The 25,041-nt window shown below is 40.3% G+C and overlaps 1 protein-coding gene across 1 annotated transcript in view; it reads right to left on the bottom strand.

The window, feature by feature from the left end:
• Window positions 1-23,270, bottom strand: part of bicc1a (BicC family RNA binding protein 1a) — a 71,358-nt gene extending 48,088 nt beyond the window's left edge. Inside the window, exons 1-2 of the mRNA XM_080481427.1 lie at window positions 22,726-23,270; window positions 1,585-1,631 (exon numbers count right to left, since the gene is read on the bottom strand). Coding sequence (XP_080337553.1) covers window positions 1,585-1,631; window positions 22,726-22,915 — 237 coding nt within the window. The 5' untranslated portion in view covers window positions 22,916-23,270. The remainder of the gene's footprint in view (window positions 1-1,584; window positions 1,632-22,725) is intronic.
• Between the last annotated feature and the right edge of the window lie 1,771 nt (window positions 23,271-25,041).

Here is a 25,041-nt window from a genome sequence, read left to right as displayed (position 1 = left end):
TAATTGGGCATGTATGCTGATCACGCTATCAGAGGGAAACGGCAGAAAGTTATCCAAATGGAACGTCTACAATGAAAACAGGAGTCCGGCTCTGCTCGCCCGCTGCTGCTCACCGATGTGCCAACCCAAACAGCTGCACACTAATTCCTAATTGACAATTTAACCTCCGGTAACCACCGTCTCTTTGAATAAGCTGTGACAATATTAAAGCCAAAGACATTAAAAAAAAAAAAAAGTTAAAATGTGGTTGCCAAGGTTAAAACACCTACAGTCGTATTTTGTCAGAGTGTGGTGGACATCTATTCTTGATATCTTAAACATTATGGTTAAATCCAACCTGAGAGGTGGAGACAGAGATACAGTATATTACACTGAGCGCCCTTGTTAAAATTCCAACAAGAGGAATCTTACGGCGTCTGGTTTGCATTACTTGGTTGGTGAAAACTGCTTCAGGGACAGTTAAATTGCCTAGTTCCCCCCCCCCCCCCCAACATTCAACTCCGCTTTCTAACCTCCAAAACCAAAATATGGAAAATAGACACATGCAAAAAAAGGAATGCTAAAACAAACCGCTGTCCATCATTTATTTCATTACAGGCCATTAATGTAGTATAAAGGGAGTTATAATCAAGAAACTGTTTTAAACAAGAATGAATCCACAAGAGAAGCTTAAAAGGAAACCCTCATAATTAACAAGATACATTCAAAATGTCTACAGTCAAAATTCAGTTATGGTCTGGAACTTATCGCCTTTGTTGAAAGTGTGTTTCCTATTTCCCCCACTCAGATTCATTACAATGCCAACACTGAAATCAGACGCCACACACACGTTTCTGCTGCAACGATCAAGATTGAAATGAAACAAATTGAGTGTATAAGGTTGATTTGGCTGGCAGTTCATACACATGTACAGCACATTATCTCGAGTTTGTGTTTCAGTCTCTCACAGGGTCAAAAGGACTGAACAAGCTATTGTCCAGTCTGCCAATCATCAGCAAGGATGTGTCTGTAGAGTACTTGAATCATGTGACTGAGGGTTTAGTATTTAGAAAAGAATAAGCCCCATCAGATATCATAAAACATCTATTTAACCTGTGGAGTACATCTTTTAAAACCAGCCAGTTTCACACTTGACCGGTCCATGACTACCAGAAACAAAATATAAGCAAGTCGAAACCCATTCATGACCATTAAAGATCATCGGGGCAAATCCTTGTTTTATTACATGCAGTGAAGCTTGAGAAGTTTTAATTAAATCATTTGGTCACGTATTGCCTCGCTGACTCTTCTGTGCGATCAGTCCAGTGTTTAACATAGTTTTAAACGCGGTACACTGCGGTATATCATGGTACATTATGTAAGTGAGAAAGGCCGCCAGTGTAGCATCAGCTGTGTTACAGCATCAGAGCCCTGCAGCGGCTCAACGTCAGTGCCTCTCTTCTTGTTTTTTATTTGTTTAGATTTGTAGTTCGGAATGAGTGGTGGACCACCTGACATCTGCTCCCTTACCAAGAGAGAGCTCCGGCTCAGTGACCTCAAACACATCATGAAGACCAAGCAAACAAGTGGAGACTACACACTCACCTTCTGAAAGAAATCCTCACCGCCGTTGACTCTTCCCTCAGAGGCCGCTAGAGAAAGATGGAAGAAAAAAAAAAGAGAAAAATAAATGATTAAAACTCAACAGAAATACACAGTTTTAAAGGCACAATGTCGCCCTTACATGGACAAATCTCACTCAGATTATCCGGTCCGCAAGATATTAGCGCGTCTCTACTCACAGCAATGTTTATAGTGTATCCCAATTTCTTTGGATAAGGTGTTTGGCATGACTACCGATACTACCGATCAGTAAAGAAATATAATGCTCAGAGCAATTTTCTATAATCCAAAAGATTGAATGCAGCTTCCGTCAAACAAATTGACAGCACCAGAAAAAACAGGTCATTTTTACAGTAGGCACTATGGAGACATTTCAAGCCAAACTCAGGTGGAGTAGTGTTGAACTTGCAGTTTTTTTTAAAGAAAATGAACTTATACAGATTTCAGTCAGCTTTATTCGATCTTCATGGAAGTGGTTTCAATGGTAAGTGGACTTTACTTATGTAGCACATTTTACCACACACGCGTTACACGATCCATCACACTTTCCTCTCACACAATCATGCACGTCAGTAGTGATGGCTGCCACGCACGGCGCTCACACGTGGGGGCAGAACAAAGCACCAACCTTGAGATTGGATAAAGATTGCAGCTTAGGCACCATCACATTCACCTGTGAGCAAACTAAGCACTAGAGACAACCTGATGTAAAAGACCCGATACTGGAGGCTGGATTGAAGCAGGACTCCAAACCAGCGCAGCCAGTCAGGCTTGAAGTCACTCCAACACATCTGCAAGTCCTTCAAGCTGTGGTAGCTATGTTAATGCAAAATGCATATCTCAACATCCAAGAGGAATTCTCATGTTTCTCAGTCATCTGGGGATAGGGAGAAGGTTTAATGATGCATTGCAGCCAGCGTTTGTCCGCATGACTCTGTTGCTGTCGACACAAATCTGGGTCAGAGACTCACGAACGGTTATAAAGTGCATTTCACTCATGAATGCAAATTGCAGTGCAATGACAAGAGTGGCGTTATGAATATGTTTCATCTCTAACTATGAAAGAATAAATGATTTTTCCAACCAGCACATTGTGGTAAATTGATAGAAATGAAATGTTTGGAGAGAAAAGCCAGCTTCACAAATGACTGAAGATTTTCTGTGAGTGAAAACTGACTTTGTCCAGGTCTTCCTCCTTTACAGCCACAAAAAAAAAAAAAAATCACTTTAAATACCAACTAACTCAGCCACTCACTAACCAGTGTTTTGTTTTTAAAAGGCAGCTAATTTAAATTTTATGTACAATTTCCTCGAACTTATAAAACGTGTTCCCTTAAAAAAAAAAAAGTAAATAAATACTGCCTGCAGTACACACGTGATGATCACCTTGTGAAACCTGGATGTAAAAAGCATTGTTAAAGCTTTTCAGCAGACAAACATGAGCAAATGAAATGCCTTAACCACGGTTGCAGCTCAGTGGCTGTAATGCCTACATCACAAGCATTGAACACGTGTTTGTACTCAGGGAGGCACATGGGTCCACGCAACAAGTTTGTGACTGAGACTCTGCCTCGGCTTGACAGGTTAGTAAATTCCAGATGAAATATCTCCTCATCGTGTGAGCTGATAATACATAATACATGGCTGCTTCTTGAGTTCAAACCAGAGGAATGACAGAGGGATGGATAGAGATCAGAAGCTAATGACCAATGTAAAACAGCACCAGTACAAAATTGAGAAAACTGCACTGCTCCTTTTAAGGTAGTTGTAACACTGCGTGATTTAGGATATTGTGGCAATTTCTCTTGACGAGGCTTAAAATCTGTGGTGACAGTGAGATGGATTCATGGACGGCTGCTGCCACAGTGGCGAGCCCACAGACAACTGGAGATGATCTTCTGACGGTGGCAGAAGCTTCACAAGTATCCTTTCACTACAGTGCGACAACACGCACATCTTAACAACCAAGAGAATTGCAGCAGAAAATGAAGCGAAAGCATTGAAACGATAGTTTGCACCATCCACAGGAAGTAAACTGTTGGGCACATTGTCCATCCACATCGATACGGATATTTTCTCTGTGCATCAATGCTATAACAACTGCTGCGTTCATTTCTAAGAAGCACTGACATGCAGTGACATTACATAGTGACACAGTACTTGCAGAGGTTGTCATGGCAATAATGCAGCATGCGATAATGTCAAGTGTTGCGATCATGACATGACTTGACAAACACCAGGGTTTCCTCTATGTTCATTTAAGAGTGGCGGGCAGACTTTACAGCAGAGTCCTGCAGTGGGTCTGGTACTTGTGAGCACGTCCGCCGATAGGGGGGCAGGGTGCGCTCGGTGGAACAGACAGAACACAGGCAGTATTTTGGTTGCTAAAGCCAGTGTAAGTAGCAGCAACTCCATTTCAGTGCACAGTTTTAGGCAGCAAGTCACCAACAGTTATCTGGGTGGTAAATTTTAGAAAATAGATGGCCGAAAAAATAGTGCACGTTTGCTTAAATATGTGTACAGTAGAATCTCAGACAAGGGGACCCGGTAAGAGCAGACACACGGTCGTTCACGGAGAGGTTTTAAATGTTAATGCACCTTAATAAACGGACAACCTGCCCGGAGCACGGTGCCGTGCTGTTTCACTTCAGTCAAACATAAGATCAGCGGGCCAAAAACAGCAGCAAACGGCTCCAATCTGGTGACAAAAACCAGCAAGTGAGGTGGTTATATAGGATTTATAGGACAGGTTTTTATTTTTTACATTTCACTGTATTTTGCAGCAGAATGTTTCATTAATATGGACTTTATATTGAGATTGTAGTCGTTTTCAGTCCTGATTGGTTGATCCCGTTTCATCCTGAGCACTGTGCGCCACAACAAAGAAACACTGTCGAGTGTAAATTTAAAGGTTATTATATCAATATTTTACAGGTCCAGCCCACTCAAGATGAAACTAAACTGTATGTGGCTTCTGAAGTAAAAATGTATCTAGTATTTATTTTTATACATCTTTGTATATTTTATATACGTGTATATATATTATATACATCTTTATATTGGTTCAGTTAAGTGATTTTAAATAAGTATCTTTCTCTCATAACATATTTGCTGCTAGGTTCCTTCAATATCAATGGGTCCCACAATTTATCACATGTCAATGTAGTATTTAGTCGTACACAATGCATTAGAATGCACCATTTAAGGTCTGTTTTTAAAAAAATATCTTTGGGCGTTTGTTTACCTATTTTTTGCTCCATTTATTTATTTTCATTTTATATTTTCTTGATTTTATTACATGACTGTCTAGTAAGAACAAAAAACCCACAGGTTGTGCCCAAAAGCTTCAAGTACTAAGGATTAATACAGTGCTAAAAAAAATAAAATAAATAAAGATGTTGATGTCTTTGTGGATTTGTACTTCGAGATCACAGTAATTTCTCTCTTCTTAAACCCAGATTTCAATAAACAGCATCACCCTTGTTTTCCTTTTTGGATCATCTGCTGCTCCTTTTGATGTTTCAAGTCTTTGTTTCATTTGATTTGCAGATCTGATGTCTGGCTTTTCTCTCGCCGGTACAATGTTAAAATATTGAAATAAAACACGTAATGTAGTGCAGTAGGACTCCATCAGATTGGCCAAATATGTCAATATGCAGACCATGAAGGCACAGTGCATTGAAACGTAGTTCAGCAAAGTTCCATCAGTCTTTTGTGTTGTGTATTTTGCAAATGTTAAGTTGTGCAATGACGACAAATTTGGAAAATTTGTCCCCTCTGATTCAGCGGGTAACGAAATGCAGTCAAACTCACTGTTTTATGCAAGTTTGACAAAACCAGTTCACATAGTGTTGTTTTTGGAGTATTTGTATGCATGGTTTTTTTTCCGCCTGTGGATGGGAATGCATTTCTTTTTTTCACGAGTATGTGTCCATTTGCCATTCATTTCACCAAAAGAAAACTACATTTTATTATATGTACAATTGAGTGTAATGCAAATGTGACACATGTAATTGTGACAAAACTTACTCACATGATATGCTTTACCATTGTTGAGAATCCTATAAGGAAATAAGGTTGCGAAAGCAAAGCATGAAGACACCTCAGCTGCATCAAGAGCAGCTATATGGCTTTCACAAGAGACTGACGCTTAAAGTGGTTTGATTTGATTGTGCAAAATTAGACTGCAAACACACTTAAGTGTGTGCAGCCAGGTGTATATACTGATCAAGAGCTAATTGCAACGCTTCACTTAACAATTCAAAATAAAGTGGATTCAAAGTTTGAATAACTACTAGATAATATGCATACTTTTGTATGTATACATTTACAGAAATGGTTTTGAGCTCATACTGAGGAAAAGAACACTTGTTAAGATCGACAATGTTTGCCGCATCGGCAAACCGCACAGTTGATTAGCTCACACAATGATTTGTCTAAGTGCTAGATGTTTTGAAATAGGAACTCAAACAGAAGATTCACACAAATGCAAACATTTTTTGGCTTGTGTGGATGACAGTCAGTTCAAGTGTTTATAACCAGATAAAAATCTGACTGAAGTTCTTGGTGGAATGAATTTATCCACTATTATGCAAGACCCAGACGCTCGAAATGATTCCTGTAAGAGCAAAGATAAACAGGGAGAAGTGCAGTTACATCCAGCAGACTGTTTTCTCTTCATCGTCTGATGAAAGGTCATCTCGTACTGAACGTCGCGCTCCTGTTCTTTGCTCTCAATTGTCTTAAACCAACAAAACAAAAGCGAACCCAAAAGTCACTGCCACTGATGCTTTAGTGAGACGGATAAAACAAGGGACACTGGAAACCAACCAAAAGGTCACTTTCATTTATAACACTGGTATAAAGTCAGTGATAATATGAGGATTAACTGTTTAACGTCAGACTCGCTAAATCTCTGCTGCTGCGTCTAATCCAGGAAGCACAACTGCAACGAAATCAGATTATTCTATTCTCCAGAGCATAAATGGACAAACAAAGACAAACATGCTGATTTCTCTGTCAACCATTTAATTTTAGCCATAACATAGTGTCCATTAAAGAGACAGTTATTTAATTAACATCTGATGTAATAAATGTTTATGAAAAGGACAATGCAGCAGATGTTGGTACGATATAGACGGCCAGTTAAAAAACAAATGCATGAGGAATGCAATGCATTCGGCTGTTTATCTTACAACAACAACAAAAAAACAACAGCGTAACGGCATCTTTGGCACATGTTTGCAGGGAGCTGAAAGGAATCTGATTTGGAACACGAGCGAAAACTTGAGCCATGTGGCGAGAGCAAAACATCCTGTTGGCACATGTGTTGAACTGTCCGTGGGAGAACTCCAGAGAGGCGAGAGGTGCAGCGGGGTGTCTTCAAGCAGAGCTCTGGGACGTATCACCACAGGGCAACACTGGGCTTACATGTTTGCGCCGAGTCCAACATGTAAAAGTAAAGTATTTTTGAAAAAAGCCTCATGAATGACACCATCGGAACACAGTTTTTAGCTTCTTGGATGTTGTGAGATTCTAGCAACTGAAGGTGTTTGTAGCACGACGCAGAGCAATTTAAGTGAGACAAACTTTTTTTTTTTTTTTTTTAACAATGCATTAAACAAAAGGTGTCAAACATGGCTCGCGGGCCAAAACCTGCCTGCAACAAGATATAACTGAGAGGGTAGCCAATTTACAGCTTGCAAAATATCATTAATATCAAAGCAGAGACAAAAATCCTGTGTTGTGAGAAGCGACAGGATTTTCTCCACATGAAACTAAAGAGAAACAGTGTGACCAAGAGCATATCGAGAGTTTTTTTCTTGAAAAAAAAAACCAATATATGAAGGTTTTTCACATTACGTTCTGTAGAAACTACAATTGTGCAACTATCCAGGGTGTACTTTTATTTTCTTGCACTCACACTAAGCCAAAACTTTAGAGTAGCTGTCAATTTACATGATTCATCATTGTACTTGTCCAAAGTGAACTCAAACTGGACTGTAACCAGACCTAAAATGAGTTAGACACCCCTGTATGAAGGCATTTAAAAAAAATAAAAATTAAGATTTGTTTTTAATCTGGTACAGGGTGAAAAGGCTCTTAATAATGTCATTAACTGATTTGGTAAATGTGTCAAAAACATTGTTCTCAACAGGAAAGCAAAATTGAATAAAATGGATGATTCTGTTTTCTTATTCCAGACTCCAGATTTACAGGCATCATGTCTGTTTATTTATTTTTCCTCCAACCAGTCCTCAAATACCCCACTCCAGATACAATGTGTTGATGTCAGCTGATCCACCAATGTGACCTCAATGTTTTGAACCCAACAGTGAATGCTCAAGCGGCAGTAATGATCATTTATTACAGTCAATAAATACAGAACATGTAATGGAAATGATGCAATTCCAAGAAATGTGATTGCATTAAGTTCTCAAATCAGAACAGGGACCTAAATGCAAGTACTCAGACTCTGCAACATACTTGTATAAGTGCATCCGGAATCAAAAACATAGTAAGACTTAAAACGGTCTCGCTAAAGTTTTCTGTTCTATTGGCTCAGATGTTGAACAACAAGATTGTGCATTTCTCTGTTGAGCCACTTGTAATAATAATAAGTCATTCTCGTGATAGCTGTCTACATGGCATCAGTCAAAATAGCACATTAAATCAGTAGGTCGTAATATTGCCATTTAATTTATGTATTTATGTAGGAGTTAGTTGAGAAAACAATTGAGATGGGTCGGACATGAAAAATTAGAAATGCTGATGACATTGACTGAAAAGCAACAGGCAGGAAATGTTTAAAAGTTGCCATGAAAACATTGGTTTTCCTGGTGCATTGATTTATTATTATTTTTAGACCCACAATTGTATAAGACAATGTTCATCATGAACACAGCTCCAACATGCCCGACACAAATAAATGATTCACTGTAACGCTCTCAAAAAATCTAATAAGGACTCATTCATTAGTATTTAATACATAAAAAAACACGACATGCAGGCAACTCCCTGAAGGTCAGGCTGGAGAAACACTGAAGAGTGAGGCGCTGCACTTTGGAAAGAAAAAAGCTACGATGGGCAAATGGCGTCTGTGCGGTATTAAAAGATGAACAATCTGTGGTTGTTTATTCCTCAAGCAGTTTCTGAAATATGATTGCCGATTTCATGGTTTTTGATGAGTTTAAATTGGAAGATTTCTCTCCGGCAAAGCACAACTCAGAGCCAGTGAGACTCTGCACTCTTGTGTCAAATACACTGCAATCTGTTGGTGGGATTATAATAACCTGTTGGGAAATTTTGACCTATCAATCCAACTCTGCGCTGGCTTGTGACGTAATTTTAGAAATAAAAATAAATAAATAAATCAGGTAACACTTGTCAGGCATGCCTTATCTCCAACATCTGGAATATAAAAGCCAGCTGCTGCCTCCCATCTTTTATAGTGCGGAGAACTACAAAAGTGACAAGTTCCCTTTTGTTTTCCATAAGTCAGTTTTCAAATCAACATCGAGATTCGATTTGCCGACACCATAAAGTTACAAGGAAAAAAAGAGACATCAGGGAAACATTTTTGCATTTGTCTTTGTCGTGTCTCGAGGATTTCCCTGCCATTTTTCCACAAAAATGCACAGCTCATGCATCATTACTCGCATAACCAAGAACCCCATTATTTGGTCTGGTCACATAAAACCCAGTTCAAATTACAAGGCCGCTTTAACATGCTTAACAACATCAGTTGAATTTTCTTAGTTTGAAAGTGTATTTCTTAGCACTTTCTCAGCTTTGATGTGTTTTAAAAACACTTCGTTTTTTTTCGTGTTTTTGGGTCCAGGTTACTCAAGGACAATGCAGAACTCCTCCTATCCAGCACAGCAGACTGAAAAGGCATTACAGATGAAAAATGACACAAATCCCCCGAGCAGAGATCAAATGTTGTAATGGTTTTTCTCCTCTATTGCCTTCTTCAAAATTATGGAGCAAAACAATGCAACTAACTTCAAGCAAGAATCTCAAAGGTCTCTTGTATGGACAGACGCATTTTAAGTTAATCAGATCCACACCCTCGAATTCCCTTCATCTAATTATTCGGTGCGTCTCGTCACCGTCACGGCGTGAGAAGGAGTGGGAAAACTCACAGTGGAAAGTGTACAGGACTCAATGCAGGCAGATGAAGTGTGGTCTGGTATCCATTATTTTGTGGAAAGACTAACTTTCTGGGAGATTCCACTGTTTTGACACTGCAGGAATGTAAACAGTGTTGATTTCTGCAGTTTTGGCTTGGATCCACGCACAACAATCAAGCAAACAATAGGGACACGGGCCCTAATAAATTAATTCAAAAGACATTTTTTTTAACATTAATATTTTCGCCATGAGGTCGTTTCAGACTGCCCGGATTTAACAGAGAGCTTGAGCATCAGCACATATTGAGCTAAAGCCAAGTTACAACAACTTTTCCAACAGGAAGAGGGCAAAGACGTCACAGCAGAGATACAAGTCATTATTTCATTATTGTGAGCGATATTAATCAGACATGACATGCTGAATAGCGAGGTGAGTATATTCCCCCGTTTCTTGTGTTTTGGAAGATTTATCGATCAAAAGTCTTGCAAAGTATTGTATAAAGAGAAGAAACTGAAAAAGGTCGAACAAGCACCAGCTTAAGCTTAAGACTTGTAGAGCTGGCAAAGATCTAGCGAGAGCAAACAAAATCCTCCAAACTGGCATCATTCACAAGAAGGACTTTCAAAGAAAAGTCTACATATGCTTTAAAATATAAAACAATGCCTTTTTCCACTGGACATGATTTCACAACACATGACGGCTCTAATCTGGTTTGAAATCTCTCTCTGTCTTCTCACGACGCTTTAACAGGGTGATTAATGTGAAAGGTAGCCTTATGAGCCCGTCTGTTTTCCGGGCTGAGAGGAAAACAACTGGCACCAAAGACTTATTCCCTATATCTTATGAAACGAGTATGAGAAAACCATGTTTTCATAGCAGCTTTGTTACGCCTACAAAGCGTGCATAGACTCACAGCTCTTTCAACAAAGAGCGACTGAGGGAATCTAAAAACCTGCCACGACAAAACATGAACACCCTCCCAACACAGCCGACTTACAACACGAACACATGTATTTGTGATGCGCTGCACAGAGAGGCGCAAGGTTGGAGTGCAGGATTGGGGAAACCTCCGTGAGGAGTCAGCCTGTTGTGCATTTACATATACTCCAGCTTAATTGGTCAATTTGAGTTGATTGTATGTGTGAATTTGAGTGTGTGATTATCGCTCTGCTCGGATGTGTTTCAGTGCTCAGTGACTCCAAGCTGGATAAAGTGGTATGAGTGCATAGGGGGGGGGGGGGGGGGGGGGGGGGGGGGGGGGGGGTATTCAGGCCAGGCTACACCGGGATCCTTTCACCAAACAAGAAAACGATAACTTATCAGCCGTCAACACATCAGTCATCCGATTACCACCTCAATCTGGCTCGAGTTTCTTGAAGGGCAACTATTCCATTGTGGCACAAGATTTTCGAATTCCTGCAACTTATAAGTGGTTAAAATATTGGATAGACCAGAATGTTGAGATGAAATTAAATGTACTCATCTTAATTGCATACCGTGGCGTTACTGTTGAGAATGTTAATTTTCATTTGTGACAAGATTCATGAAATCATCATCTAAATTGTTTTGGCGTTTATGAGGCGTCTCCAGTATACCTGGCAGATTCATCAACGTGCACTTTCCCATCTCTCAATTAGACCAAAACATCATCACCACTCCTGAGTGAATGTTTCCAACCATCCAGCAGCCTCCTTTAACCTCCAAAAGTCCAGTTGTGAACATTGTTGCCTGATTTCTGTCTCAGCAAGTATTTTCTGCAAGTGCTTGAAGTGGAGTGTCATTGTGCACAGAAGTCTTGCTGCTGCTGCTCCACACACACACACACACACACACACAGTTATTTTTCCCTCAACAACCACCGTCACCAGAAGGAAAATATTGCCAGTCAGAATCCTGGTAACTGCGCAGTCTCTGTCAACTCTTGTTTGCCGCTCTCCAGGTGACTGCGCTCTGTCTCTTGACATGGAGGGCAAGTTTCAAACTTGTTTTCCTTAAAACCTTTGAATATAGTAACCACACTCATGTATGACATTAAGGTTGAAACCACCTCTGTCCGCCACCAACCTGCCAGTTTCAACAAGACTAGACATTTTTATTTGGCAGCGCTGCCCGTCACATTTTTTGTGAGTGTGGCATCTCGAGGGCTAAACCTGATGAGGTCGAGGCGGCAACATGGCGAGCCGACAAACTCCCAGACATTCCTCAGAACTTCCTCCAGCTCATCCTGGACAACTCAAGAGTTGCTGCCTGCTTCTCCAAGAGTTCTCCCACCTTGAGGCCTTCATCCCTGATGTAACTGGTACTTCTCCAAAGGAAGGCAACAAGGAAGGGTCCTAACCAAATACACTAACTACATACTACATCTACTGGTTCTTCTCTTTGTGAAAAAGGGACACCCTAATGTCCAACTTCAAATTAGTGACGTGGAATGCTATTTATTTGTTGATATCTGGCCAAAATGTTCCAACTCATGACCAAAACCTGCACACACTTTTTTCCAGTACAATACAGCCACTTGTCCAGAGAAAGTAACTTTAGTATTTTTCTTATTGTGATGGATTAAAAAAAATTAAATGCAAGGCTTTACAGCATGTAAAAAGGTATTTTTGCACCCCGTGTCCCTCACTCAAGATTGAATATCAAGTGCAACCAATAACAACAATGCACCAGCGATACAAATGTTAGCTTGACTCTTGGTAGACAAAACATATCTTGTATTTGTCTGAACTTGTGTCGTGGGAACGTTAGATATCAGGATTTAGTAGATTTGCTGGAAGCAGCATAGCAAACACATGAAAGCACCAGCCGAGAGTCCGTCACAGTGGCTGAGCACCAGCCTTCATCACACTGCCCCACAGCAGAACGGCACAGCGACTTCACACACACTGCTATTCCTCCTGCATCCAATCACGCAGTAATTGAAACCTAAAAAAAACCTTGAGAAAGATAAAATCTGCAATCGATAGCATTTTGCCGGGTTGTTTTGACTATGATCAATGAACCTTAAAACGCCTCACTTCAAAAGGAGGAGTGTTCTTGTGTGTAGATCACCTTACAGCTGAAATGTAGTTGGCAGCAATACAACCGGGACCTGAATGAAAACAAACTGAAGCCGACAGCTTTTAGTGTTGGCGTGAACGGCTCCGGCTTATTTTACACAAGCTGGCATCCAAACAAAACACCCCAGTACCTTAAACACACTTCGGCTGATTTCTCTCGAGGCAATGGTGCCATCGAATCACCACGTCTACCCAGCGCTCTGCTTTGTGCGAACACTCACAACAACACTGTCAGAGAAGCATCCTGGGCTTTCAATAGACTTTATGAGCAACTGTCCTTTTTTTTTTTTCATGTGAAAGATAACATTTTGTGGCAAAAAAAAAAAAAAAAAGCCACACAACCTTTATACAGAATGGCTCAAGTCAAAATATATTTGTAAAATTTTTGATCAATATAATCTCATCAGGTGCAATTATGCAATCTCATGTGAACCAAGCTCTGCCACGACTGATGTCTTCACAAAAGTGTCAACAGTTTTGCTTAAAATCATTAGATCGCTTTAATTTTAGCATTTTCTTTTGATGTGTTGTAGTTGTTTTAACGATTCCTGCGTCACGTTAATGGGATGGTCAAAATGCAAATTGCAGCATCAAACATTAAACATGTATTTAAACATCAGTCTCAACAGTATGAAAACAAACAGTTTCACCAATGATTTTCTTTTTCAGTTCATACACCACTTCTAAGCAAATGGGACTTCCGACAAGTTTCTGATTGCCTAGAATTTGTTGCCTTTGTGGTTGAAGCATGAGGACTGAGGTTGGTCGAGGAGTGAGCCAATCACAGGCAAGTAGAGTCGCGCAGGCCGTCACTGAGCTGAGGAGTGAAATCGGCTGGAACTATCGTGACCGACAGGGAGAGGGGGAATGAGGAGGCAAGTGAAAGAAAAGCAGACAAATCTTTCGAGTTTGTGACGTTTGTTGAAGCTTGTCAGATTTACAATGAAACTGAATAAGCGTGTTCAGTTGTAAACAGTTGCTGCAGCAAGTCTTTATGTAAACCTTCTTATTAAATTCTATTATGAAATTACTTTCACCTCCTCTATCCTAATATTATTATTGTATGTAATTCTCTAGAGTTGACGGTTGCTCTGAAAATAAATATTGTTTAAATGTCATTGAACTATGCAAGCTTTCATTTCTTTATACCGTTTATATTGCACAGTGGAGATGTGAAAACAATGACAATCAGTAATTCTTTCATCAATCATCTTAAATTTCCCAGCATGCTGGATAAACAGTCCCACACCATCATGCGTCCACCTCCAAAGTTCACCATTGGTATGGTGTTTTTAGGGTGACGGGTACTGCCATATTCCGACTACATTTTCCTCGGGCTTGTCCAAATATTGGGCATCAAACTTTCTTCATCAATGGAGTCTTGCATGACGAAGGGCAAAACTTGTTTTCATAGGAACACATGCACCTGTTGATTCCAGGTCTTTTTAAAAGCACCACACAAATCAATCTTTGACTGTTTGATCAGCTTTTTATTGATTCATTCTGAAATGTTGCAGGGAGTCACTGCTCAAGGCCTGTTTATGGTGAAAATGGTACTGTGAAGGGACACGGGGGGAAAAAAAAAAGGTGATTGTGTATTACATTTCTTTGAACACATTTTAAAAAAGTTTTTCAACAATACAAGCAACACTATTTCCCACCAGACTGGACACCTGTTATCATTTGTGCGCCGAGCTGAAGTCACTCGCCACGCTCTCGACGGCTCCTTTAAATGCCTGATAGGTTGCCAAGCAACCACACTATCAAATAAATGCACCGAGTGCCAGATGTTGCTGTCCGACAAGGACGAAAGCCTGCCAGGCGGATGAGACTCGCCGACCCCGGGGTCACAAAGTCGGAAGGAGAATAAATAGACTTCAAGTTGCGACTACACTCTGTGGCTGAAACGGTTTTGTTTTGTTTAATAGACGTGACCGTTATTGCGTCACATCCCCAGAAAGCTTTAGTCACACACATCTCTGTAGTAGGGTCATCTTGTTCAGGAAATAAGACATCCAAACAATGTTTGAGTGAACATCTCCTCCTCCATCTTGTGTGGATGCTGCCAAGTGATTACACAATGCTGTGCATTCCTGGTGCCTGGTATCTACTGTACTAGATCCCCCACGGAGTGAAGGGAGTCAGTCTCAGTTAACAGGCTGCAAGCTGCACGATAAACATTACATTGTAGTGTTAAGAAATCGCCCACATCTCAAATTCATTTTATGCTCGTACATCTTTCTTCTTGGAGATGTGAACAGGATTTTCGTAATGGAAATTCTTGGAAATTGCACTTCATTACTCAATCTCTAAGTTATCCGTGCTGATGTATCCGATCAGAATATAACGGATGAGCTGTAAGGAGATAAGCATAAATCAGTTCGGATTTTATTTTCTCTGAAATGAATGCCACTTGGACGAATGAAAAGAAAAAAAAAAATTAAATGATTTCCTTCTCTTGCGTTTCTGCCGATTCTCTTTAATCCTTGTGGTGACGTTTCTGGCAGTGGCCAGGCTAAAATCCAAAGTGCCCTTATAAAAATGGGTTTCCTCCAATCAAGGGAAGTGGAGAAAAGGCAGATTGTGCTGGATGTTGAACGACGAGCGAGAACAACAAACCGAAACCCGAGGTTCTCCATACATAAACACTGAAAAGCTCCTGGGGGAGTGGTTAAGGGCTGGGTTTTGTGCATGTGCTGGCGTGTGTGCGTGTGTTTTCGCCCGATTGTGTGCGCGAGGCCATTGTGCACGTGTGTGCCGGGCAAATCAGGGGGTACCCCCCCCCACACGAAGCATTTCTAAAATAGCAACCGCAAACCAGGCAGAATGTAAATCTGCACTTTGAAAAGGAGTTTTGAGAGATGTAGAAAAACAGGTATTCATTTCAGCCCATTTACAGTTCCAGGGGCGTAGAAATGGGTCACAGCACTCCAGCTTCACTCGCACTGTTGAAATAAGACACCCAGTTTTATTTTCTAGAGTAATGAATTACAGGTTTTTCCGCCGACTGAAGCTCAATTATATTACAGCTCCTGAAAGCTTCATCATGCCCAGGATGAAGGAATTCAATGTGTAAGCAAAGCTGAATAGAATTGTTTAATTGTATCAGCATGTTTCAGTAAAAACCTGCGAGAAAAGAAAAAAAAAGGAAAAAGAGGGAGATTCAAAGTGGTGAGGGGGGCAAAAAGGAAAAGCCCTGCGAGGAACCAAACCAGCAGTTCAGGAGACTTTCTGCTATTTAAATCATAAACTAAATGATGTGAGGCGAGCTTTAATAAATGCTTTAACTACTACCATATCCTTAAAACAAAGGTTATGCAACTGCACGTTTAAGGAGTTTATGAATGTAGCTTTCCTTCAAACGGTGTGCCCAGTCTTTTTGGCTGTACAGTAAAAGGTATATATATATATATATATATATATGTATCTCACTTCCCGTGGGCTCACCACCCGCAGGAAAGGTTCTTAATCGATGCAATGTGACCTGGGTGACAGTGCTCAGACTGCCACCCCCGCGACCCGGAAACGGATCAATGGATGGATTTATATCAATTCATATTTTGAAAGCACCTTCGAGAAATTGATTAATTCATGTATTAAAGCCAGGTATTTGTATTTACAGAAACGTGATGTTTTGAAGAGACAAGTGCTTCTCTGATGAGTCAGCAATGACAAGTTCAAGTCACTTTTCGTGTTGCTTTTGATTGTGACTGCCTACTGCAGCAGCTACAAAGGATGCCAGAACCCTTTCTTCTTGACACTTGATATCGGGAACATTCAGAGAGATGTCCTCATGAAAAACCTGCGTGGTATATCAGTACTTCCACTTAGAAGGTGAAAATAAGGTAGCATGCAGGCACAGTCGCATCAAATCATAATCGCCTTCAACTCAAGAAAGTAAAAGCTTCAACCCCACGCTCGAACGCAAAACAACCTGCATCCGTCCGCACGTTGCAAAGTGCCTCATATTTTTTACTTCATTAAAAATATTTAGAAAATTGTGATTGAAGACTCTTAAAACAGACAATATTTTTAGAGGACAAGGTTAATTATACCTTATTATAGTGTGTTGAATGAGGGTTTTCTGCTTTATAAAAAAAAGTGGATTCGTCTCAATTAGTCTTCATGAACATCTGCGGTAGTTAAACCATCATCTACGATGTTGAAAGTTGTCTTTGTAATCCAACTCACACTCTTAGCAACTCGTACGTCACACTTCAGTCAGACTGAGCAAAAGAAATGAGGCAGACCAAATGCAGCTGTATCATCCACTAATAAAATGGAAAGCTTTTTGTGTTCTGGCACACATATACAGCTATAACACGCATTCTGCTTGTATAAAAAAATCAATATAAAAATCTGGTTTGAAGATCACGATATTTCCAAATGACAGACGACTCCGTCATCAGGGGAATAAAGGATTTTCACATCGAGACATGAGAAAGGGATTTTTCTACCGAAGTGCCTGGCCTTGCTTTTGTTTTCCGCTCTATAAACACTTTGTCCAAAAGGTAGTCTCCTCAAGCTCTCTATCTTTTAGTTCCAGCCAAACTCGACAACTATAAAGGTGCTATGTTCTTAAGATACTAGAATAGAGAGATTTTTCATTATTTCTGATGAATTGTTCATGTCTGCAATAGGTTCTGATGCCCTGGGAGCTTTCAGTAAAAGTTTGTCCCGGGTTTTGTTAGGTTATAAGGGTCAACATGAGGATTGTGTTGGAGCATCAAATAAAGACAGGGGGAAAAGTCCGGCGACTCCACCGTGGATTTGATGGAAGCTGGAACAACAGAGCAGTGTTTGAATACTCGAGAGGGAGCAATAAAGGGGGGAAAACGCGTGAAAGAGAGAGCCTGCAGCACATTCCCCACAAGACACTCACTTCCTGTCTGTGAGCCTTACTCAGCACTCAGGAGGAAGAGGAGGATGAAGCCCGTACTCGTACTCCCTTCATTTATGTGGATATAAAGAAAAGTCAATTGCAAAAGAATTAGAGAAATAATATTGAAGAAAAAAAAAAAAATTCTCTTTAGTTTCAATTGGCATCATATCATTATATTCTGCACAATTTGCAGAATTGTGGTTTTGCATTAACATTAACATTTTTTCTCTACACATTGACCTGAAGTTTATAATATCTACTGTATATTTCAATGCTTCATCTTTTGTTTTCACATGGTTCAACCACATTTATAAAGATGACATTTCTTCCCCAAATACTATACCCACAGTTTTTTTACGAATAAAAATAAATGTGTGAAAATATATAGTTTTGGGCCAATGTGACATAATCAACATATATTCAGCGCGAAATTATCAACATAACTCAACTGTAATCCTCTTAAAAAGTAATCTTACAAATTTGCAATAATATAAAAGCGAACCCTGACAAATATTATATTCATTCCATAGTAAATGGTTGGGGTTAGGACTAGGCTGCTGTTCAATCACTTTAACTTTGTTTTTGACCAAAGAATATATCCTCAAATGAAAGAAAAGACATTGCCTAAATGTACCTTTCAACAAGCAGTTGGTTTTTTTTTTGCCAAATGCTTCAAATATTGAGTCAATTGTCTGATTGTGTTGGACGTTATTCATCACTAATCTGTTCAATAACATAACTCGCCCATACCTGTGAAAATCTCTCTCCAAGTGCAACAGTTTTTTTTCTTCCCCCCCATTCTATTACAAAGCTAACCAATAATGGTGTGTGGTTAGGCAGCAAGAAAACAAATTAGTCCGAGGAGGAAAATGATTCACTTAGCCTAATTGTAGGTTGCTCTTGCAGTTGCTCAGCAAACATGCTGTTAAGATGTGAGCACACAGCAGCCCCACAGATCCAATGTTCACTGAGAGACACCGCCAGGCTCATCCTTGCCAGTCTGTGCATTAAAACCCACAGCCAAAGCTTATTTAATTAACCCATACAAACATGCCTTCAAACCACCAGAGTAACAAAAAAACAAACAAAAAACAAACAGTGCTGCACACGTAGAAACACCATATTACGACCATCAGCGACGGGGAATATGTCACCCCTTTCCCACACTTCATCCCAGTCGCTTACCTTCATGATGAATGAAAAAAAGGAATCCAAGTTGTTTTACAGCGTCTGTTGTGCGCTAAACGATCGTTCAAGCCTCGGCGTCTCTGTTCAGGTCTCCAAGCCATTAACTTTAGACCTCTATTCTCGGGTGCCAAGAGTACGACAGTTAACTCCGATAGTCGTCAGGGTGAAGTCTTATTGTCACTTCACACTATTTATTGATGTGAAGCCAGAGCCCATATCCCTGCCAGAGTGTGGGACCGTAAATTTGCGATTGCTAAGCAGTTAATTATTTTCATTTTCTCCTGAGGCAAACGGTGCCAGAAAGAAGGGACAGTAGAATACAACGCTTCAATGGTCAATGCAAGAACTTTGTCTCAGGGCGGCTATAAGCAGACACCTTCTGGACATGGTGGCAAAATTTACGGGACATTTTCAGAGAGTTTCCTGCAAATTTCCATTGGAAGTCAAGCGAGAGAATTTTGGAAATAATCCATTATAATGGACAATATTTGTCACTACATTCATGCAGAATTGCCCATGTCTGCATCCAGATGCATCGTAGAAATGATTACATTAAAAAAACAAAACATTTATATGCGATATTTATAAGTTAAACATTACTAATACATCAAATTTGTTAAATATATTGCCACATAATATCATCAAAGCTTCCATCACTGTGTGTCGTCACCAGGGTCCAAAGTGTGGCTTCAATTTGCACTGAGCTCCAAAGTGTGTTGGATTCAGGGTTCTACAAATCATCTGTGCATGTGACTGAGGAACGGCAGAGATATTCAACTGTACTTGCATGAAATCTGGTTGTTCGGGTCAGGATTGTGCTAAAATATGTTTTCCCTATTAAGAGCTCTGACTTCAATTTAAGAAATTCCTTGGTTATTTATTCATTCTCATAAATTCCCATGGAAAATTTCCAACCTTGAAAATTCCCGGAATTTTACAACCCTGCTTCTGGGTATTATTCATTCATGACCATCTCGGCATCTGTGTACATTTGGGCCAATTATTAGGGATAACCATCAAATTTTACATAAAAACTTGAGATGACTGACAGTCTTGCCTAAACCTTCATCTACAGACTAGAAGATGCCCTCAAATTGATCTTAATATCCTTGGAAAACTATGGTGGTTTATAAGCAATATTAAAAAATTTACATATGAAGTGAATGGGGCTGCACTGTAGTGGTTTGTACGCTCCCCTCACGGCAAAAAGTTCCCAAGTTTGGACTCAAACCGACCCAAAGTGAACTTAAACTGGCAGTTTCTTTTCTGTGCAGTTTCCATATTCTCCCTGGGCATGCATTAGAGGTTATTTGGTAAATCTCAAATTGTCCGTAAGCCACTTTCACCCATGTTCAGCTGGTTAGCCGCTTCAGCGTCCCACAACAAATAAAATCATTATTCCTACTGGAGCCACACAGCACTGGCTAAGCTGCAAAAATAAGAAACAAAACATATTCATAAGTGCTGATAGTAATGTTGCTCTTACCACAAGCAAGTGGATGTTTGTCTACCGGATCTAAACCTTGGAGCAGTTGTCTCAAAGATTACCCACTAAGACAATAATCCACAACAGAGGATTCTGTGAATGCACGCTTTTCCCTTAATGCAAAGAGGAATTTTAGAGTCGATAAGAAATGCATGCCAGATGCCATATAGTCATTGCAGACCCAAAACTGCTAACAAGTGCGTTCATATTCTGTGAATTTGGCAGGTAACTGAAGCTATTGTTGTTTAGGAAGACTTCATAGCATTATATGGGATTCTACTGTGTACCACAGGGTCAAGTAAATACTTTTTTTCCGGGAAAGACAAGCCAGAGATATGGTCACAGACAATAAAACGCTGGGTAAAAATATACTGGAGATCCCATAAAACGTTTCCCTATCGTCCAAATTCTGGACTTCAGAACATGATGTACCACATCAAAATCTACAGCTTATCCAATCAAAACACGGCCAGATGTTAGAAACGTCTGAGCACATTGGATAAGACTGAAGGAGCCATTTATTAGGATGGGACTTTACACCTAAAAACCAAAACCATGATGACAAGATCTGATCCAGTCAAGTTAAACCAAATCTAGTGTGACGAGCTACTTCTTGTGGATTCTAATATATATCTATATATGTATTCTGCAAAAATACTGAACAGATGCTCGGGTTGTGTAACATCTGAGAGATAACCAAGGTTCATTCAGTGGAACCAGACATCCCGGATTCCTCCTGAGGCGAAGAGGTCAAAGGTTAAAGTCGTTTCACAGTTGAGATGGTGTGAGATTTAAACCCAAGCAGAAAGACGAGGAGACGATGAAACGCGGCCGCTGCATCCGGCCGCAGAATCGACGCGAGCGCCGTCGGCCGTCGCGTCGTAAAGAAGCAACTGGAGACGAGACACTGGCAGAGCTGGAGGACAGCAAAGACCAACCAAGTCGTGTATCTCATGTGTGTAAACACATGTACACCCTCGCACAAACGAGACCCCGTTTAGACACACTGCGTGACGTGGCGCATGGTATGTCCGGGACACTGGGATTCGGGGCCGGCCTCTGGTTAAGTTGTTTTCCAGGAAGAGTTGGGGATGACATGGAGCTTTGAGGAATGCGTCGAGCAGCGAGGAAACAACCGGGCCATACTGGAGGGGGGAGCCACGAGCTTTGCGTGCATTCAGCCAGTGTGTATACGACGAAGGATCAACAACTTTCCCGGTCACAGGGGAGGCAAACGTAAAACAGATCTCGGCAACAACGCCACGGTCAACTCATCACCGTCACATGTCGCAATACTCAATGTTGTTCTTGTTTTCATTTCAACATGATCCTAATATATAGCGCGCTCCCTAAAGCCCAGTTTGGCCGACCCTCAAGTCCAACTTACAGTCTTTCTGTAGAAACGATAAAGAGTCCAGCCCACTCATAATACTGCACACAGTTGAGTTTTAAAAATCTGTGATAGATGACATCAACCTTTTGAGTTTCCTGGGACCTCTGAACAGAGACTGGCCGCGGCTCTAGTTACAGCTCTGTCACGGCTGCTGTAACTGTTCACTGTGACTTGCACATCATCAGAGCGGCAGTCACACACATTTAATATAGACATGATGTATAATGTCTAGTGTTAACGGGTTACAGTAAATTGCACTACACTTAAAAATATAATCACAACTGTTACTACTGTATTTGTATGTGAGGCTTTGTTTTGTAAACCAACTTTTTTTTTCTTGTTCCTAAAAGTCAGCCAAGGCTGGTGAATAGTTTCTTCTTTTCTTTTTTTTTTTTTCCCCATCTACTCGGGCTGTTTTGCTGGGAACTCAGCAAGTTGCAAGTTCAGGTCAATTTCAATTTACTCCACAAACAAAAGCGCCCAAAGCAGTTTGCAACAGCGACAGCTGGCGGTGGATTCGTGTTACTGCCTCACCATATAGCGTGGGCACATACTTGATAATTAACTGGCATCTCTTTCGCTTCTTCGACCTTCTGTTGGAGGTAAAGTCTGACTTGTAGACTTCACGCATGCATAATAAAGTGGCAGTAATGCTGTCAGTGTTGTTCAGATGCGAGGTCTCTCCGTTTAGAACGAAGTGACACTAATTGAAAGCTGCCTGGCTCCATTTAATTGCTCCAATTGGATTGGCTGCGATCACGCACGATGCACGCGCGACACGCGCTCGAGTTTTACGACCTATACTCACTTAAAGCACTAAAATGTGGTAATTTATGGTGGTTTTTACGCAATTTCACGCCACTTAAAAGAACAAAGACTTTAGGGAGAGCTGTTGGAAAGTTTAGTTTTTTTTGTTTAGTTTTTTTTTTTTTTTTTTTAAACCAAACGTGGAGTTATCTGAACATTGGAATTAGTCCCTTACCTAATAACATGACTTCAAGTTTCTTGCGGTCCACCCGAAACCTCTCCTCGGTCCACTCCGGGTCAGGCAGCGGATGGGGGCCGCTCAGGTCCTCCTCCGATCCGGGGAGAGGAGAGTCGGTGCTGCGCTCGCTGTTGGAGCCCTGGTCCGACTGCAAGTATCCGCTTAAAGTGTCGCACTGGGCAGCCATCGCGCTGCACGGGAACTTCTCCGGTGGCCACTGCGTTTTGGTATCTATTTTTAATTTTTTTCCCCCCCTTCACCTAAAAAGTTGAGGCAAGGCGCGCAAGGACTTCTCTCCAACTTCTTCAATTTAATCCCGTCACTTCTTGGCGTTGTGGGAGCTCATCTTAGCACAGTCGATAAAAAAACCTCTGCAGTTTCTTCAAGCCCCTCGGATTCCCCCCCATTTGGCAGCAGACTTCTAAAAATAGGCAGCTGAGCTCTCCGGCCCACTCGCTATAGGTCGGGTACGGAGTTAACGGAGCGCCCGAGCAGCGCGCACAAAACACACCAAGCGCCTCCTCGGGAAAGTTTCACGTGTCATCCTGTTAAAAAAAAAAAAGTTAGAACTCCTCCCAGAAACTATAAAAAAAAAAAAAAAAACATCTACCTCCCCCTAGGTTCTCGTGAAGACAAACTTTTTTTTTTAACTGTTTAGGAAAATACTATAGAATTCAATTTGCTTTATGGCGCACTCAATGTTTCCTCTTTTATTCTTCTTTTTTTTTTTTAAATACAGCAAGCCAACATCATCATGGTTATTATGAGTCCCGAGCTGCGCAATATTGCCATTAGATATCAAATACAAAGCTACATTAAAAAGTTTGATTATTTCTGACTCGCTTATACGAGTTTCTAAACGCCCCATGCCACTTGTCTATTGGTTGATGGAGGAAACGCGACACATCCTGAACGTGCGTAAAAGGAAGCAATACAGGAAAGAGAAACCAAAACAAATGTGGAGTGAAGTCCTCCTCAAGTAAAACCTAAAATAGGATGCAATCCCAAAATGGTTTGCCACGTTTTCTGTGCTGACGTTGAAAATAGTAAAAGTGGTATTATGTTTAGGGGGGGGAAGTAGGAATAATGTTAGGAGAATGTAACTGGGTCATTCCAGAGTTTGAGGACAATTTATGTCCCAGTAATATAATCCATCTACATAAATATTAAAGCGAGTTTTTGAGTAACCTGTACTTGTCCTGACACCAAATGAAATAAGTGTTTGAACATAAGTTGATTGAAAATATCTTTTTAAATACCAAATATGTCTCGAGTACCCCCTAAAATAAAAATGTTCTCTTCTCCCACCCCCTTGATGACCAAATTGAATCTCAAATAAAACACAGTTAAAATGTATTTTCTTTAATATTATTTAAATATGAATTACTATGCAGGGATTCTGTGTCCCACAACATGCACACAACTCTGTTACACAGACATTTTTTTTAGCAGAGTTAGAAGAAGAAAACAGCCAGTTACATGATACAATGGAAATAAAATTATCAAACACTTTCCCAACAGCAGGGGAAAAGGAACGTCTTTTCATTTTTTTTTTTTTATATTTTTATGACATTGTCAGCTTTACTTGAAAGATTCACCCAGGCAACACTGTTGTGCAAATTCTTAGGAAAAAAATTAATGTTTTTTTTTTTCTTCTTCACTAAGTTACTCATATCAGTTTTTCCTCTTTGTCATATTAGTTTCTATCCCTGAGAAAAAGTTGGATTTGCAATTTGCAAAGGATCACAATCCTGCTACTGTGATTGTGCCAGATATAGCAAATAACAAATAAAACAGGTCATAAAAATGTTCCTGAGCTGAGCCAATCAAGCTTTTTATAGTTTATTACTTATTATTGCTGATTACATAACAGAAAATTAAAAAATAGATTTTTTTTTTAATTTTGAAGACCAACTGTCCTCAAAATTGTAATGCTCAGATTCACAATGACTACTTCAAAGTTATACTTTTCTTTGTCAAATGTTGGTTTTCTTGGTATATGTCAATACACATTTCTATATATGCTAGTTAATCCATGTTAAATTGTCTTTCTGTGACTATCCAGACACATAATTCTTCTATATATATATATATATATAATTTTCTCTGCAGCTCTAGTGGGGGTTTCAGTATCTCGCCATTGTCCATCCATCCATCTTCTATGGCCGACTGTTTATCCAGCTTAAGGTCACGACCTTAAGCGCTGGAGCTGATCCAGGCGGACTATGGGCGAAGGCAGGGTACATCCTGGAAAGGTCACTCGCACAGACGGACACGAGCAATTCAGCCACTAATTCACCTCAAATGCATGAT

This window comes from Lipophrys pholis, assembly GCF_963383615.2.
Source record: "Lipophrys pholis genome assembly, chromosome: 15".
Taxonomy (NCBI): Eukaryota; Metazoa; Chordata; class Actinopteri; order Blenniiformes; family Blenniidae; genus Lipophrys; species Lipophrys pholis.
This window is presented reverse-complemented; position numbering and strand designations above follow the sequence as displayed.